We start from the raw sequence: 19647 nt of genomic DNA on the forward strand, positions 1-19647 counted from the left end.
ATTAGAATTTACCTTGAGGAAAGAGGTATGGCTATATATGAGGATTTGTCTGCAAGGATATTCATGACATTATTTATAATAGTCAAAAACTGGAAAACTGAACAGGAACTAATTATGTAGAAACATGAAAATCAGTTTTATCATAGATGAATAAAAATATGTATAATCTAGAAATAAATACAAATAAGTGTTGTTATAGAAAAGCATTCCTGGGTCTTACCAAACCATACATTAGTCAAAATTAGGACAAAGGTTTTTTTCAACATAGTACTGGAAGTCCTAGACAGAGCAATTAGGCAAGAAAAAAGAAATAACAGATATTCTAATAGGTAAGGACTAAGCAAAATTGTCTCTATTTGCTGACAATATGATCTTAGCAAAAACCCTAATGAGTCCATGTAAAAACTATTAGATGAAATAAATTCAGATACAAAATCAACATACAAAAATCAGTAGCATATCTATAATACTAATGACAAACTATACAGAAAGGAATGATGGTCACTAGAGTCAGGGTAGGGTGGAGGTGGGGTGGGGAGGAAATGGGGAATTTTGGGGGAAAGGATACAAAGTTTCAGACAGAGGATTAAGTTTGAGATCTTCTGCATGGCACAGTGACTACAGTCAATGATAATGTATGTTTCAAAATACCTGAGTAAAATGTCAAATATCTCACTATAAAAAGATAGGTAAACAAGGTGATGGGTATGTTAATTAGCCTGATCTAATCATTCCACATTGTATACACATATGAAAACATCATATGTTACTCCATAAATGTATACAATTAGAGTTTGTCAATTAAAATATTATTAATAAAATTATAAAATGGACAAAAAAGAAAGAAAATGATAAAGGTAGTATATCCACTCATTCTTCAATTACAAATAGTGAGGAAAAAACAGAAAAATTTGAGGCTAATTTACCCTATGTCTGTATTAAAATAAGCATGAATTTACCCCCCCCCCACAAAAATTTTAAAGGCAATAATCCACATCCATAAAGTAGAAAAAAACAGGTACAGGATTAGAACATGTTAAATCGGAATCAGAACATGATTTTGTTATATTGAAAATTCCCCATGATTAGAAAAGTAAGAAGCTAAGACTATGACCACTAAAATATGTTTGAAAAAATCTATTTAAGATAAAAGTTAAATCATAGTATCTGAATTCATATTAGGAAAATATATGTATATATTTTTTAGAGTTTTTTTCCTTTTCTGAATAATGCTCAAATGCATCTCTATGCATTTTGGGTCCTTTTATTCTTTCTTAAGGAAGGCCCCTGAAAGACTTCTCTTTTTTTTTTTTTTTTTAAGAGACAGGGTCTTGCCCTGTCACCCAGGCTAGAGTACAGTGGTGTGATCATGGCTCACTGCAGCTTCAACCTCTCCAGGCTCAAGGGATCCTCCCACCTCAGCCTCCCGAGTAGCTACAGGTACATACTACCAAGCCCAGCTAAATTTTTTTGTATTTTTTTGTAGAAAAAGGGTTTCTCAATGTTGTGCAGGCTGGTCTCAAACCCCTGGGCTCAAGTAAATTTCCCGCCGTGGCCTCCCAAAATGCTGGGATTACAGGTAGGAGCCACTGCGCCCAGCCAGCTGAAAGATTTCTAAGCAAATGTTCTTAAAATTCCAATGATTTTGATTTGGCATCCAACAGGGCAAATCACAACTGAAAGTTTTATCAGAATCAACTATCTACATCCTCAGGTTATTTTTAACCAAAATTATATCCTTTGGTATCTATAATACCACTGTTACTACCAATAGATTATTCTAAATATCACCTCTTTCCCGATACCTTTACAGATACTCAAATACAGAAGTATTATCTAAACATTAGCAAGAATGTTTTTCATCCTGAGAGAGAATGAGACTCCTAATCTGGGGGTGGTGGGGGTGGTAAGAAAAAAGAAATTGAAGTAGAATTCTTCAATACCTTTTCAGCTATTGTAACTGCTTCTGCTTTGCTTTTTCTTGCCTTTCTTTTAGAATACATGAGTTAGCAAGATTTGCCATACTTAATTCATCTAAGTCAACTAAAATCAGCATTATCTTGATGACTTTATAACTCTTTATGATGTACAAATAACAGCTCTTCCAAACAATCTTTGAACAGTTATTTTGTCTAATATCAGTTTCCTTAAAACAAGTGGGTGGGAAGATCCATCTATCCATCCATCCATCCATCCATCCAGAGTTAGACATAGCTTATGATAGTATAATCCTATCCCCTACAGCCGTGTTGAGAATTAAATGAGCTAATACATGTGAAGTGCTCAGGATAGTCTCAGACACACAGCAAGCCCTCAGTAAATATTAATTATTGTTATTTTACCACACACCACTTTGACCTGCTCTACGTGCCTTGGGAAGTGAAGGAGAATAAAAGAGCAAGCAGAAAAGCCACTTCCTTTCACATGCACATATAATAAGTCTGTCTCTTATTGGAGGAGAGACCTAGACCCATTTGGGTACCTTATATAAAACAACTCCTACTGGTGCCAAGCATGAAAGGATGATCAGAATTTTCTCAAGATCCAAAAAGCCAACCTGGTGAGCCAGTTGTTACTAATCCTTAGCAGATATGAAGGAGATTACTGGGGTTAAAGTATAGATTTTAAGGGGAAATCCCACTCACAACAGAAAGACAAGCAGATCAGTTAGAAAATGGAGGCACAGAAGATTAACAGGATCAGACTGACCAAGGAAGCCGATTCTAAGACAATTAAGAAAGAGATGACATAGCCAAGTTATGAGCAGCAATAAAGCAGACTGACAGCTTGAAGAAGCCCCCTGTCTGGCTTATCAGGAAGGAGGGGAGCTTCACACTCCTTTCTGACTTGGTGTGTAAACTATTCAGCATAGCCCTAGAGGACTTCTAAGGTCCCTTTTTGCTCTGACAGTGTGAGATTCTAAGGAATTCTAAAGAATTCAATTCAGCAGCAATGTCTAAATGAGGAGTGTTGGATGTGAATGTTTCATGTATATATTTTTTAATATGAAAGAAAACAATAGAATTTCCTTCAAGTGTAAGATGGAATATACTACCAATATAAGTGATTTATTCTCCTTGAAATTTTAGGAACAGGTTTCAGAAATCTTTCCTAGTAAAGAAAGATCTTAAAAATCACAATTGCAGTAAACAAGAGATATGCACTATCTTCAGTGGTCACAATATACTGAGATCTGTTCAGAGTCTCATCAGTGCCCTTTGCCAAGGCGCTAAGTGTAGAAGAGGAAGAACCATCTCAATGGAAAATTTCAGCAGTGTGAACAGGACAACTATTGACTGTCAGGGGACTGTGCAAACAGATTCACTACAGCCCCTACCCTTTCTAGGGATGTAAAACTCTGCTATCCCTCCATTCACTTGGCTATCATTCCATTCAGTTTTGTTTGTTTGTTTGTTTGCTTTGAGACAGAGTTTCGCTCTGTCACCCAGGCTGGAGTGCAGTGGCATGATCTCAGAGTATCACTTGACACTGAAGACAGCATATTGTCTTCAACTACAATTAAACCAAAAAGGTCTTTTCTATTTAATCTTTTGGATGATACAACAGCTTTGAGTCTCCCATACATTCTGGAGGGATACTTTATTCCACCAAATAGAGCACCATCTCATGAAACATTGCAAAGAAAATGTTAGCCATCCTCTCTATATTGTTCATACCATCTGAAGATATACAGTAAATGCTTGTTAAATGAATGAACAAAAAATGAGTATAGGACTTATTCCAGCTACCACAAGTCAGAGAATACACTGAGATGCCCAAAGTACTAAGTAATACAGTGTTTTATTTAGTTTCGGCAAAGTGACTATATATGTAACCCACACATCAGATTTTCGTAACTGAGTCACAGTAATATTCAGTTTATGACTGTACAAACAAATCTGACATCAGAATACCAGAATTCCATATATCATGAAGAATATCTGACTAGAAAAAAAATACCTTTTTCATATGTTACATGTGTTTAACAAAATTTTCCTGTGCATATTCAAGGAAATAATTTATACCGTATGATCAAGGATTCATATCAAACACAAACTGAAATAACAAAATATGAATATCCTACCTGAACATCTTTGTATTTGTCACGTAAGTCCAAGAGTCGGTGATAAGCTTTAATGGCTTCTGAAAATTCCCCAACATCAGTGCTGGTAAGGATGTAGTTTTCCCAAATTTGCCAGTGTTCATAGTTACACTTTAGAGCTTCTTGTAAAGTTCTAAAAGCTTTTACTCTATTGAAGGTCAAATTTTAAAGAGAGCAATAATGAACTCTTTTTTTATTAGAATAAAGCATAGCTAAATGTATAAAATGCTAATGTGGACCGTCAGTCCTTATTCATTCATATTAACAAACAGAATTAGAGACCCAAACACCACAAAACCACCTCAAACTTCCCTACAAAATTCAGTGACGGACCCTATGGTATATGTAGCATACATACAGAGATACTCCTTTCCTAATCTATTTACTTGTAACAAGGACATTATTTTAAAACTGGGTATCAATCCCAGTATCACCTCAGGAGAAGCCACACTCGGGTTCCAAATCTGGAGTCAGAGTGGTCAAGCAAGTACAACTGCAAAACTGTAAGACAAAAAGTGCAGAAAAAAGGTGCAGACCGTAGTGGAGGGACCAGAGGCAAGGAGGTCAAAACAAAACAACACACTCCTCATGAATCTGCAACCAAAATGCTGCTAACCAAAATTCTACACCCTGTGAGAAAAAAACCCCTCAGTCAACGAAACTAACCAACAGGACATACATTTACTAAAGATAAAATTTTAAGGGGGCCAGGCATGGTGGCTCACATCTATAATTCCAGGACTTTTTGAGTGGCCGAGGTGGGTGGATCACCTGAGGTCAGGAGTTCGAGACCAGGCTGGCCAATATAGGGTAACCCCATCTCTACTAAACAAACAAACAAACAAACAAAAATTAGCTGGGTGTGGTGGCACGTGCCTGTAATCCCAGCTAGTCAGGAGGCTGAGGCATGAGAATCACTTGAACCTGGGAGGCCAAGGTTGCAGTGAGCCAAGATCACGCCCCTGCATTCCAGCCTGGGCAACAAAGCAAGACTCCATGTTTAAAAAAAAAAACAAAAAACTGATTTTAAGGGGTAGAGGGAGGAGTGAAAAAAAGTTTTTCTTAATTGTTTAAGGAACAATCTATCAAGTCTTTAAATAAATTTGTTTAGAATACTGAGACAAAGAAATATTTACACTGAAAAGGAGCAGAAAATTGTGAAACAAAAACAGGGAGAAATGAAATATGAACAAGGAGATGTGAATAAAAACTAACTGGAAATTTTAGTATTGAAAAAGGCATTAAAACAACAACAGGCCGGGCACAGTGACTCACAACTGTAATCCAAGCACTTTGGGAGGCCAAGGAGGGTGGATCACGAGGTCAGGAGATCGAAACCATCCTGACCAACATGATGAAAACCTGTCTCTACTAAAAATACAAAAATTAGCTGGACATGGTGGCGCATGCCTGTAGTCCCAGCTACTTGGGAGGCTGAGGCAGGAGAGTCCCTTGAACCCAGGAGGCGGAGGTTGCCGTGAGCTGAGATCGCACCACTGCACTCCAGCCTGGGCAACAGAGCGAGATTCTATCTCAAAAAACATAAACAAAACCCTCAATAGCTAACAAAAACTAGAATGCACATAGTCAAGGAGAAACTGATGAACTGGAAGATAATAGTAAGGAGTTCACACAGAATTCGAATTATAAAATAAAAGCTGGAAAGAGACAGAGGAAAGAATGAGAGGTAAGACTCAAAACATACATCTGATAGAGATTCTACAGTAAACAAATGCAGAGCATGGCAGGATTCTTTATATCAAAAGATAAAAGCTGATAATTTTCCAGAAATGAACAAATTTCAAAAAGTTTTTTGATCATAAATTCTATGATCAAAAGTATATTTCACATACTGAGCACTATAAGTAAAGATAAATGAACATCTAGAAATATTGTGTGAAATTTAAGAAAGATATTCCTAAAATCTACAAAGAAGTGATGACAGATACTTATTTCATTAGCAGTAAGATGACAGAAGACAACAGAATATTACTTTTAAAGTGCTGACTGAAAATAACTGTCAGCCAAATTTTTATAATCAGCTAAACTTACCACTCAAGAGTAAATGCAAAATGAAACATTTTTAGATATACAAAGTTAAGAGCATTTACCATCTATTGACTCTAAGAGAACTATCTAAGAGATTCCTTTTTGCAAAAATACAAGGGAACTCAAAAAGAAAGAAAGAAAACATGTCTTCAATTTCAGTCATAAATTGTTTCCATGGAATTTTTTTTTCCTTTCTCTACTCAACCATATCACCACCTCCATCTAATAACAACTGCCTCCAATAGTGTTAGACCAACACTCCCCAGCTCTCCCATCCTCAGGGGTTGGGGGTGAAGGATTTATCCTATTGGAAAATAACTCAACAAGTAAAAATCCACACCATGAGGATTATCCTTTTTCCTATATGTCCTCCCTTATGATCCCCCTAATCATAATTTCCTAGCCTCAAAATTGTTCCATGAATTCTTTTTTCCTTTTTGGTAAATACAGCTTCTTTGTAAGGTGCTTCATTTCAGGATTCGCTTATCAAAACCCCTCTATAGTAGAGATATTGCACCATTAAAATTACATCCGAAGATGAGACATTTTTCCATGGGACTGGTAGGAACATGATATCAAGGGGAATCAGATGAAACAGCAAAGAGAGCACTTTAGTGAAGAATCTTGTGACCACAAAAGGATAAAAGAAATAGTTTAATGGGCCGTTTTAAGGGATGAATAGGATCTTCTGAGAGAAGCATTAATAATTGCCTCAGAAGTAACAATCCCATTAGCTTTGTCTGGAGCCTTAGCAAAGAAAGAAGAGTAAACAGGAAAGAATAAAAAAATGATTTCTCTCAGACCTTACAACTCCACCTTTGCACAAAAACCTATTTGTGGAGCTGCAAGAGGTAAGAAAGTTGAGCAACAATATGCAAGAACCCCTAAGAGAGAAAGCAGAATTCCTAACATGATTGGGCTGGAAGACAAGGCATCAAGAGCTTCACTACGTACAAACTTATCCGAGTTGCCAGAAAAACTCACTGAGATCACTCTACAACTATGACAGGGACTTCCGAGCCTGTTGCTTTAAACCAAAAAGGTCTCCAGAGAGTTTTAGCACTCAGTTGCAATCAAGAACATAATATTATCTTCCGAAGAGAATGGTAGAACAGATAGTACTTTATTTACATCATCCAAGAGCAGAGGCAGCATTTCATGATCTCCACGTAATATGGATTTAATGATGTCTTCAGAAATTATCTTGTGATCCCACCAAGAAAAATTAAATTAAGTTTGAAAGTAAGGCCAAATAAAAATGAAAATACATCCATCTTTTAATTAATTTATTAGAGTTTTGGCAACGGCAGTCCTTGTCTCTTCCCTTTCCTTTGCTTTTCGTAGCCAGTCAAGAAGCCCAGTTAGTGGGTTGCCTCCTTTATAAAGAGTTTGGCATCTGCCCCTTCTTTTTCCACTCTAGTTATCTCATGCCTGAATTGTTACAACAGCTGTGTCCTAACTGGTTTCTCAGCCTCCAGTTTCCTCTAGTCTGCCTCACATACTGCCACCAGATAAATCTTCCCCAAAAGCTTCTTTCTTCATGAAATTACCACACTGAAATCTCTGGCTTCCTATACTCAACAGGACAGTCTCAACTCATTGGTCAAATAATCAGAAGATGCTGCAATTTTACTTCAACCTACCTTTCTAACCTTATCTCTCACCGTATATTTCACATTACTCTATAGCTGGACTATTTTGCTTCCTATCTCCTAAAATACTACATTCATTCCTGTCATTCTGCATTTGGTCACATCATTTCCCTTGCCTAAGAGGCATCCCTCTGCCCCTTCTATACAAATTTCTGCTTGAGTCCAACATCTTCTCAGAAGCATTTCTGATTCAGGATGACACAGTTTCTCTCTTCTTTGATCCTCACGAGCCTAAATGAGTGGCTGGCACATAATAAGTGTGCTACAAATATCATGTATGATTATTTTAGCCTTCTTTGTATTCTCACTTGATATTTGCCACAAATAGCTTATACACTAATCAATTTTTTAAATAAGATGGCATAGTATTTTATTTTTTAAACCTACATTCCCTGAAGGCATTGGTTCATATTTATTTACATTTCTCAATAATGTCTAGTACAAAGCAAGCAATGAACAAAAATAACTGTCAACTGAGTTGACCAACTAAACATATGTTTGCTTTTATCATGTAATAAAATGTAGAATGTAAAACTTCAGTACTACATAAAGATTTCAAGTAACATTTCTTATTTTATTACATATGAAATGTTTTCAAGAAATACACTGTATATTTAGAATTCAAGTTAATTTAGTATGAATTAAGCTATTCTACTTAAGTTATTCTATCTCATATACATGGGTGAGAAAGGTAAAACAAGGAGAAACATTGAAACAATGTTCAGTTGTAGAAAATCTCACTCATTTATTTGGGAAGCAAAGTTCTTCATATTTGTCTGATGTACTTACTTTTGCTTTAATCGGATATAGGAAGTTGATAAATTGTTCCAAGCTTCAGCATTCTGAAATGATAGAGGACTCAGTTAATTAACTATTCTCATTTAGGTAAAATTATTGCTGAAACCAAAAGTACAACACACTTTCCTAGTCCAATATATGCTCTTTAAAATCACAATTTTCAATAAGGTGTGTTTAAAGGTATACAGCAAAATTAAATCAAGCTGAACTTTTATAATTTAGAAAAAGGTTAAAACAATCAACCAAGCAATATAACTATGATTGTACCAATCAGCAATTCAGTTAAGATTTTATTTTCAAATTTAGACTTATAAAATAGCTAATTTTCAACATGCTCTATATAGTACATAGATTTATCACAAAAAAGACAATGCAGTATACTGTTTTTCCCATCTTAAAAGTTTTTGCCATTATACCATTATCCTTCTTCACCGGATAGGGGGGTTAAAAAAGAATCTGTTCTCCAGTGTTACTACTAAGTATTTCATCCATCAAACATATTTCTCTACCTATTCCTCTACCCAATAACAAAAATAAAGCAAAAATGAATTTTTTTTAATCAGCTTAATCAGGTTGAATTTATATAAATGTTGATTCAAACAAGAATGATATAAATTATATATTTTGCTTTGTTCCACTTTTCATCTAATATACTATATATCATTCTCAAGTCCCATACATATGATTCAAAAATTAAGTGGCAGTGGACCTCCACTTCCAGACATGGCAAAATTAGTAACTTTTTGAACTCTGGCAAAGAACAACTACCAGAAAGCTGTGAGCTGAATGGAGATTTTGGAGGTCACACTGTGCTAGAAGTTATTCAAGTTCCAAACGAGCCAAAGTGGAGAGTTCTTATTGATTGCCCATGGCATTAAATTCAATCCCAGAGAGGTTATACCTTAAGAAAAGGTTATTAGAGGGCTGGGTGCAGTGGTTCACATCTGTAATCCCAGAACTTTGGGAGGCCAAGATGGGAGGATCACTTGAGGCCAGGAGTTCGAGACTAGCCTCGTCAAGAGAGCAAGGCTCCATCTCTACTTTTTTTTTTTAAAGGGTTATGAGAAAATAAGGAGAACTCCAGACTCACTTTAACAAGCTTAAAAACAAGCTGATTTATGAGTAATTTAACTGAATGCCAAAATAAAACTCAATCCTCCTTAAGAGAACAGAATAAAACCAAGAAGCACAACAACATAGCATCCACAATGCGTAGAATACAATTAAAAAACAATGGTGGACATGGGAAAAAGCAGGAAAATTTCCTTCATAACCAAAGGAAAAAAATCAGTTAATAGAAACAGTACCAGAAATGAAAGAGATGTTGAAATAAGCATAGGATTTGAAAGCAGTTATTATAAACATGTTCAAAGATGTAAAGGAAAACATGAACATAATGAGGGAATGTTTGGGGGAATGTTAGTAGAGACATTAAAGCTGTTAAAATATCCAAATGAAAGCAGCCTGACTGCTGGAACTGCTTGTTGTAACCTGAAACCAGTTTTATCTGCAGCTTCTGAGATAATTTGCTGAAACTCTGGGACTAATTTTGCCCTCTGCCATCCCTCATCAATGGAAGCTTGCCAGCTCCCCAAACCCTTACTATAAGTGCCAATGAATTTCTCTAAGAGAAATATGTAACACTTCTCCTTTTTATAAAACTTCTAACCTTCTCTTTGTTCTTCAGGGATATCAAAGACTACCTGGCATGCATATATGCTCCAAATTGCAATTCTTTCTTCTCAAATAAAACATTAAATTTAGATCTTTTATATAGAAAATTTTAAGGAGTCCCCCCCAAAAAAAACAACCAAAACCCTACTAGAAGTAATAAATGAGCTCAGCAAGGTTGCAGGATATAATTAATATATAAAAAACAATTGTGTTTCTATATACATGAAGAATTTAGCTATTAACTTATTTCCAGATTTATAAATCCTATACCTCGAGGTATGACCTTCCCTCAAATGTATACTTTCCTCCAACACAAAAGGAATTGCTGTTCTGAACCATACAGTACAATTCCAATAACAGAGAGTAAAAAGCCATGTAAGGACAGAAGATCAAACAAACTTACATCGGGTTCTAGAGTCACACAGCGCTGAAATGCCTTTGCTGAACCTTGATAGTCTTCCAAGGCCAAATAAGCACAGCCGAGAGAAAACCACACCCCAAGCTGCAAAGACCAAAAAATCAAAGTCATTCAAACACACAGAAACATTTACAGAATATAATCGGAAAATTAAGATACTATCAACAAACACACTCCTAGAAAGAATGCAGAGCTATATAATAAATATTTGCCTTACATTTAAAGGTAGAATATTTAGCAATGGAGGTAAATTTTTCTGTATAATTTTCAACACTAACACTGAAAACATGCAATATTATTGCATATGTTTCGCGGAAAAAGTCCATACTTTGTGCTAACCGAACTCCTTACTGGGCGTGTTGGCCCTCTTTATCTGTGGGTTCCACAACTGTGGGTTCAATCAGTTGCAGAATGAAAATATTGAAGAAAAAAAAAAAACTGGATGATTGCAACTCTACTGAATATGTAAAACATTTTTTTTCTTGTAATTATTCCCTAACAATACAAATTACACAGTGTTTGCACTGTGTTAGGTACCATAAGTAATCAAGAGATGACTGAAAGTTTACAGGAGGATGTACATAAGTCACACGCAAATACTACAGTATTTTATACAACGGACTTGAGCATCATGGATTTTGGTATCGGTGTTGGGGGGGGGGCCTGGAAGCAATCCCCCATGCATTCTGAGGGACCACCATACACAACATATCAGCAGATTCACAACTGATGAATGTACTACAAACTCAAAAAAAGAAATTTCTTTTTTCATCTTCAAACTAGACCACAAGAGCTTCTGCAGCTTAACCAGGAGCCAAACTGCCCTAGCATATATCTGCTTTAGGCATGCCTGAAAATAATTTAGAAAAAGGAGATTCCGAATCTGGATTATCAAATAGTTACTCAAAATGTAAAGTATGACCTAAGCCAATTAGATTTGTAAACACTGAGATTTAGAAAACAGATAAAATAGGAGGTAGCTATACAGATTACAAAAAACAAAATCTGTACATCATAAGGTTTCCTTAAAATTTGATAGCCTCTGTCAAAAGGGAGATAAAACTAACAAAAATTTGGCTGGGTGTGGTGGCTCACGCCTGTAATCCCAGCACTTTGGGAGGCCAAAGTGGGTGGATCACTTGAGGTCAGGAGTTCAAAACCAGCCTGACCAACATGGTGAAGCCCCCGTCTCAACTAAAAATACAAAAATTAGCCGGACGTGGTGGTGTGCACCTGTAATCCCAGCTACTGGGGAGGCTGAGGTAGGAGAACCACTTGAACCTAGGAGGTGGAGGCTGTAGTGAGCTGACATTGCACTACTACATGCCAGGCTGGGTGACAGAGCGAGACTCCATCTCAAACAAAACGAAACAAAACAAAACAAAACAAAACAAAAACAAAAAACAAAAAATTAACAAAAATTCAATGGAATTAGTCAGAAATGCAGCTATTATGAGTTGTTTTCCTTCCAGACAGTCAGCAAAGCCAACTTTATAAGCAGATTGAAGTCTCCTTTCTTACTGAGTTCCAGAAAGTCACTGAGCCAGCTGTCAGATTTGCCTGAACAGTTCAGGGTAGGAAAGAAAACAAGGTGCTCTGTTATCTATCCACAGCCTTCCACAGAGGCAGAGCAGGAGGCTGCCTCTACATCACTCCTCCTTCAGCCATTCCCACAAAACCTGTTCCATATGGCTAGCAGAGGCCTGAAAGTTCTTTAAGCAGATAAAGATTTTTAGCCAGTAATTAGAGATAAAGCTTAGAAAGCAAGCAGACTTGGGCCATTTAACACTTTGCCATGAATTTACAAGAGGCTATAAATAACTGTTATCAGGAGCCTTTATGGAGAACAGATTTTGTTAGAGGGACAGGGACAGGTAATCACTGAAAAGAGGATGGATATATGTCTAGCGAGAGCGGGGAGAAGCAGAGGTACTAGGTTGAAACTAAAAGTTAGAAGTTCACTTTTCTGAATCATGGGACTTTCAACAACCTAAAAATGAGCTCACCACTTTGCTTTCATCTGTTTTTTTTTTTTTTTTTAATAGAATTAAATGAAAAGAGCTTCAATGCATCAAACCACACTTGCTGAACATGATACATTCTGAGAGAAACTAAAGTCTGATGCTAACATATAAAACAAGCTCTCTAAACTCCAACCAAGTAAAAAGTTTCAAAATCTGTGTACTGGCCGGGCACAGTGGCTCACACCTGTAATCCCAGCACTTTGGGAGGCCGAGGCAGGCGGACCACGAGGTCAGGAGATCAAGACTATCACGGCTAACACAGTGAAACCCCATCTCTACTAAAAATACAAAAAAATTAGCCAGGCATGGTGGCAGGAGCCTGTAGTCCCAGCATATCGGAGGATGAGGCAGGAGAATGGCGTGAACCTGGGAGGCGGAGCTTGCAATGAGCTGAGATGGCGCCACTGCACTCCAGCCTGGGCTACAGAGTGAGACTCCATCTCAAAAACAAACAAACAAAAACACATGTAAATTCAAAATCTAAATAAAAACTTCATTTCTCAATCCATCTAAGAAGATTTACAAAGGTTGCAAATGTCCAAAATTAGCAATTATTCTTCTAGCTCTAAAACAGATTGGGGATGAGGTTATCTTTTATTTTTAATTTTTAAAACTACTGAATGTTTTATAACCAGTGTCTTTAAAACCAAAACAAATTTAATGAAAATCAGACAGATGACTTAATTTAACATAAAGTATTATGGTTCTCTTTTCGTTTTACTTTTGGTTATTTTTGCAGTGTTTTAATACTCTGCATTTGAAGGAAAAATCCTAGGATCATTAACTGCTAGGTTTTATCTACTGATAACATGAAGGAAGACGAGTTTTGCACATGGTGGTGTTCTTTGAAATCATCCAATGGCTTTTCTTTTTTGAGGTCTTCAGAATGTGGGGGACTACAGATAATATTTGGTGCCTCTTTTACTTTTTTCTTTTTAAACTATTACTTAAACTGCTATTACCAATAGTGACAGGCATCTCAGTTCAGAATAGTCATACTCTTAAGAACATAAAAGAAAAACAAAATCAAAAGAAGCTTCAAAAAAAAGCTTTTTTTTTTTTTTTTGCTTTTCAAAAAAAGAAAAACAAAATCAAAAGAAGCTTCAAAAAAATCTCTCGCGATTCCTTAGAACAGAGTTGTATATGCTTGGGTACAAAAATACCTACCTTCTAGTCCAGTGCTATCAGATAAAAATATCATGCTAGTAGCCTCATTATATTTTCTACATTTCAAAAAGTCAAAAGAAGGTGGTCCATGCCTGTAATCCCTGCACTTTGGGAGGCTGAGGTAGGCAGACCACTGAAGTGAGGTCAGGAGTTCAAGACCAGCCTGGCCAACATGGTAAAACTCTGTCTCTACTAAAGATACAGAAAAATTAGCAGGTATGCGTCTGTAATCCCAGCTACTCAGGAGACTGAGGCGGGAGAATCACTTGAACCGGGAGGCGGAGGTTGCAGTGAGCCACAATCACGCCACTGCACTCTGGCCTGGGCTACAAAGTGATACTCCATCTCAAAAAAAGAAAAAAAAAAGGGTAAAAGAAAGGGTGAAGTTTACTTTCATGACATTTTATTTAACTCTACATATCCAGTATGCGATTACTTCAATATATTATTACTATACAAAGTTATTGAGATATTTTATAACCACTTTTTCACACCAAGTCTTTGAAATCTGATGTGAATTCAACACAGCATGGATCAATTTCAACTAGTCACATTTCGAGTGTCCATTGTCACACATGACTAGTGGCTACCATATTAACACAGTTATACTATTTCTCTAAAACACTGACATGGGCCCTGGAATATCTTGCATCCTTCCCTTCTTTCTCCAATAAAAAACTAGCTCCTTTGGCTGAGACCCTCCCTTGAGCTTCTTTCATATACTATAGTTACTCCTGTTCCTCTCTTTACAATAACGACCAAAATAATTAGCTCTTAATGAGCATCTGCTATGTGTGCCAAGCACTGACACCATGAGCTTTCCACACATTACTCATGCGTTCCTCACACCCACCCTGCAAGGCGGTCAATCTTACTCTCCTAAGAGAGGCGACAGAGTCAGAGTCAGTCATGGACAGAGGAGAGGTTCGACACAGTCAGTGTGACTCCAAAGACCACATCCTGTCTGTCTCTGACAACACCATTCTGCCCATACACAAGCCATGATTTAAGGCAATACCATTCTTGTCACCAATAAAGAGAGAGGGGGGAAATATGGCAGTTAACATGTGCTGGAGAAACCCAGAAGATAATTCTTGAAGAACCAGGAGCATATCTCTTCCCCCACAAAGGCTCTCTTGATTGGGCTAGTCAGGTGGACAAAAGAAGACCTAGAAAAATGGGTGGCCACAGGACGGGGCAAGAATGGAGGGAGATAATCACCTGACAGAGAGGCCCTGGTTGAGCTTTCTGCAGACCTTATCTCCAGGGCAAATCGTGAAGGCAAGTTGGCCGTAGGCAGGCAATAACCTTTAAAAGCTGACTGTCTAGCGTTTATCTCTCAGGGAGCCAATATAGAAACACAAAAGCAGGCCAACTTTTTATTTTGAATGTGATAATACTTGTACTTAACCAACGGCTTTAAATTATTTTAAAAATAATTCACAAAGAATTCAAAAGCTTGAGAGCATGGTTTCTCTGAATTTCCCTCACAAAGCCCCCTAGAGTGTGACAGAGGAGAAAGATGACTGGGATTCAAGCGGCTCTGGGTAACTGTTAAACGACCCTGGCTATGTCACTTAACCTGCGTGTCTCAGTTCCCCGAGTGTGAAATAAGCAGGGGTGGACTAGACTAAAATTCCTGAGTTCTTCAGATGCCCCAGATTCTGAAAACCCAGAGGGGACTGGGTTTGAAGGTACACTCTTGCCATCTAGTGGCACAATAAGGACACTGACAATAGAATGGAATACAGAAGCACTTCAACTTATGAGAGGGTTATGTCCTGATAAATCCATTGTAAAATGAAAATATTGTTAAGTCAAAAATGCATTAAATTCACTTGATTTGCTGAACCTAATAGCTTCACCTAGCATACCTTAAACATGCTCAGAACACTTACATTAGACTACAGATGGAGAAAACCGTCTAGCACAAAGCCTATTTTATTTTTTAAAAAGTGTAGAATATCTCATGGAATTTATTGACTACTATACTGAAAGTTGTCAACAGAATAGGTATATGGGAACTCTAAGCATAGTTTCCACTGAAAGTGTATCATTTTTATACCATCATAAAGTAAAAAAGTTATTAAGTGGAACTATCATAAGTCAGGGATCGTCTGGTATTTAGAATCAGCAGGTTTGAAGAACTAGAAGGGAATCAGTTCAATTAGAGACCTTAGAAATCAATTCAAAAGAGATCTAGAGGAAAATGATGCTTACAAAGGAAATAACTGGCTTAAAGCCACACAATAGTTCCTTCATCCAAGTGTGAAATATGTGTGCTGAAGACAGTGACTGTAATACTTATTAAACCTTAATAATTAAAATAAAAATTAAAGTTTGCTACCCTGAGGGTTAGCAAAGACTAAGTACCACTAGATAATTGGCACAGATAACTTTTATAATTAAAAAGTTAATTTTTACAAGGGTTATTTAAGGCATCTTAAATAGGTGCTACTTATGAGCCTACTACTGAAGCTCCCTTACTCCTGAAAGTTTCTACATAATCAATAATCAGTATTCACACTTTCGGCTGATTTCCCTCAAAGGATCAACTGCTTTGAATTGTTCTGTCACATATAATAAAGGTTAATGTAGAATAATCTAATCCTAAAGCCACACCCCACTCTCCACTCTTTCTGTACCCCTGCCTCATTTCTATGACCCCAAACGCAGATGAGTTGTTGAATGTAGAATCATTAAACAGGAAATGACCACAGTCAAATCCAAGAGTGACATCAACGGTGTCTGGTAGTAGCTTTTCCTAAAATGATGCTTAATGCTCATTTTTTTTCCTAATGTGCACCGCCAACTCTTTCATAACCAAGTTTCTCATTTACTAAATTCTAAGTTCTCCTTCCACGAGGAAATACAAACCTTAACCTGCCAGCTTCCTGGTCTCTCCAAAGGAGTAATTTCTTCTATTTTATTGTCTTCCCTTAAACTAAAGGATCAACTAAATTTTATACATAATTTTTCTTTTACTCTAGGCTATTAATTATTGAATGCCCTTCTCTTAATTCTTGACCTAGATTTGGTTACCACTGGTCTTTATATTTGCCCAGTCTTTTCAAATAATTCACAATGCAAAGTAACATAGGTGTTTATATGTCATCTGCATGTGAGAGTCTCCTGTTAGATATATCTCCTAATTTTAGCCTACAGATAATGGGGCAGCAATGGTTTTTCTACAGTGCAACAGGCAGAAAAGTAAAGAACCACTATGTAACATCTATTATTATGAACTTACTATGGGCCAGGAAATATGTTAGACACCTAACAAATATTGGCTCTAATTTTCTCAGCAGCAAATCCAGGTAGAGATTGTAAACTCCATTATTTAAAAGCTCAGAAAGACGAAGAGATTTGCCTTTGTTATCTTCCTCGAGATTACCAGAATTCAGAATCAGGTCTATGGTAGCAAAGCTTTCGGCCTCCCCACTATGCATCAGTCACAGCTACAGCCCAGATGTTATCACAGCACTCACATTTCTTGGCAGTTATGCAAGTTACACCTTAAGACTTTCATTCTGTACTGCTTACCAATATGAGAAGGGAGGAATAAAAAGGAAAGAATGTCTGTTTTCTGTACATATTATTCACACATGTTCATCCTGTCCTCTCTCTTGGAATGTGAGTTCCAACCTCCTTGAGTCTTCCCACCACAAATAACGTAAGTCTAAAACAAAAACTATATAAATCCATTTCAGATAAAAATATTTTATCCTTTCCAAAGCTAAAATGAAAGAAAAAGTGAAATCAAGGAAGAGCAGCATGTACAAACCACCAAGATGATTAAAATGCCAGAGTACTGTATCGTAGAAGTCTGGTCTTATTAAGTAAAACAGTAGCACTTGGAAAGGTCAGCTCTGTTAAATCCGTGGTCTCAAAGAGAGTCACTCACTAACACGTGATGGATGGTTCCAAAATATCAATCTTATAACCTCACTTTGCTTCTGATGAAAGCCCCAATGGTTCTTCATTAAAGGATGAAAAAAGTTCAAACCTGACAGCCTAGTATTCAGGGCTTTTTATAACTTGACCTCGACCAAATATGCCATTACTTCCTAGCATGCTATGATATCCTCCAGGGCAAAATTGTGAAGAGGTTAAGAGCAAGAGCTCTGGAATCAGAAAGCTCAGGTTGAAATCCCAGCCCCATCCCTCATAAATTGTAAAATCTAGTACAAATTACTTAACCCTCTATTTCTTCTTTTATGAAAGTAGGGTAAAAACAGTAAGTACCTCAGTGACTGCAGAGAATTAAAAATAAATGGAAAATGCTTCTAGAACAGTACCTGGCACTGAGTAAATACTCAGCATTAGTTGCTATTTTCACTATTATAACTGAATAAAATATAAACCGTCAAAACTAATAGTTACCAAGAAACTTCTCTCTGCAGCGTTGGTTTTTACATCTGCTAGTTTCCTTCCTTGAAACACATTTTCTCAATTTTTTCCACCTATCCAAATCCCAACCATTCCTGGTAGTTCATACCAACATTCACTTCCATCAGGCTTTTTCTGACCATTCACATCCTTATTTACAAGGCCACCCAAAAGCATCGCCAGGCACCCAAAGCATGTTGCCTATTCATTCAACTCCTTAGTTACACACAATGCTATTTATGTCTCCTCTCTCCATTTAACCTATATAAACCCCTGGAGGGCAGGAGTCTGTGTCTTAACACAACTCTCCTGTATCCCCCTCAATACCTCAATGGTTTACAAAGAGTTCATACTTACTTAAGAGCTTAGAATATAGATGCTTAATGAATAGAAATAGCTATTATGTTAATGTTCTCATTTTCCAGTCTTATTTTTAATACTATTCCTTATTTCCAAAGCTAATACCTTCATGTCTTCTCCTCATTCCACTCTCCCCTAGAATGATATTCCCTATTTATCTCCCCTCTCTCCTTACAACATTCCATTTCTCCTTTATCCACTGGAATCTTTCATTTCTGCCTTCCTCCATGTAAAGGACTCCAGTATCTTGAAATGTTTTACCTGACTTTTCTGCCCCTTTGAGTACAAAACTCTACATTTGTCTCTCATCTCTCTGATGTGCTCCTAAAATGAACAGTCTACAGATTATATCTCCATTTCTTCATCTATCACTCACCCTTTAATCTCCTGAATCTGTTTTTGAACATCATTAGTGGGCTCCAAATCCAATGACCTCTTCGTAGCCCTCTGGACTTCATCATTACATGTGACATAACTCACTGACATTTGCTCTTGTTTTAGGTGCCATGAACCCCTTGCTGGGGTTTCCTTCTATCCCTCTGACCAAGACTCTGATGTACTCTGAGACCTATTTTACCGGTGCCATTTCTCCTATCTTCTTCCAACTGCAGGAGATGCCCAAAGCTCAGGACATTGCCTGTTACTCTCTTCCATCACAGTTTTCTGTGAAGAACTCACTTTCATGGCTTCAACTAACTTCCACAGAAAAGCCCCATCTGCACGGTCAGGCCTCACTGTTGGGCTTCACTAGGGCTTTCATCTCCAATGGACTAGCAACCATTTCTGCTACAATACAGCACCATCTCCTCATATTCAACATCCAAAACCACATCACCTTGCTGGCAAAAGATACTTTCCCTTCCTCCTAAATTCCCTATAACTATCAATAGAGATATTTTTCCTTTTTAATCAGACAATTGAGAAAACTGGCCTCCTCTCTGATTCCAACATCTCCCTCAATACTGCCAGCCCAATGTGCAAGTCCCAGAAAATTTCCTCTGTAATGAGGCTTCA

General features: G+C 37.1%; 1 protein-coding gene across 4 annotated transcripts in view; it reads right to left on the bottom strand.

The window, feature by feature from the left end:
• TTC27 (tetratricopeptide repeat domain 27) overlaps positions 1–19647 on the bottom strand; it is a 176952-nt gene that overhangs the window by 28894 nt on the left and 128411 nt on the right. For all 4 annotated transcript variants that reach the window (XM_074011997.1, XM_005576159.4, XM_065527199.1 and 1 more), the window contains 3 exons: positions 10679–10777; positions 8593–8645; positions 4085–4250 (listed from right to left, as the gene is read on the bottom strand). In XM_074011997.1, the coding sequence (XP_073868098.1) occupies positions 4085–4250; positions 8593–8645; positions 10679–10777 (318 nt within the window). The remainder of the gene's footprint in view (positions 1–4084; positions 4251–8592; positions 8646–10678; positions 10778–19647) is intronic.

Source organism: Macaca fascicularis, chromosome 13 (assembly GCF_037993035.2).
Source record: "Macaca fascicularis isolate 582-1 chromosome 13, T2T-MFA8v1.1".
In the NCBI taxonomy this organism is placed as follows: domain Eukaryota; kingdom Metazoa; phylum Chordata; class Mammalia; order Primates; family Cercopithecidae; genus Macaca; species Macaca fascicularis.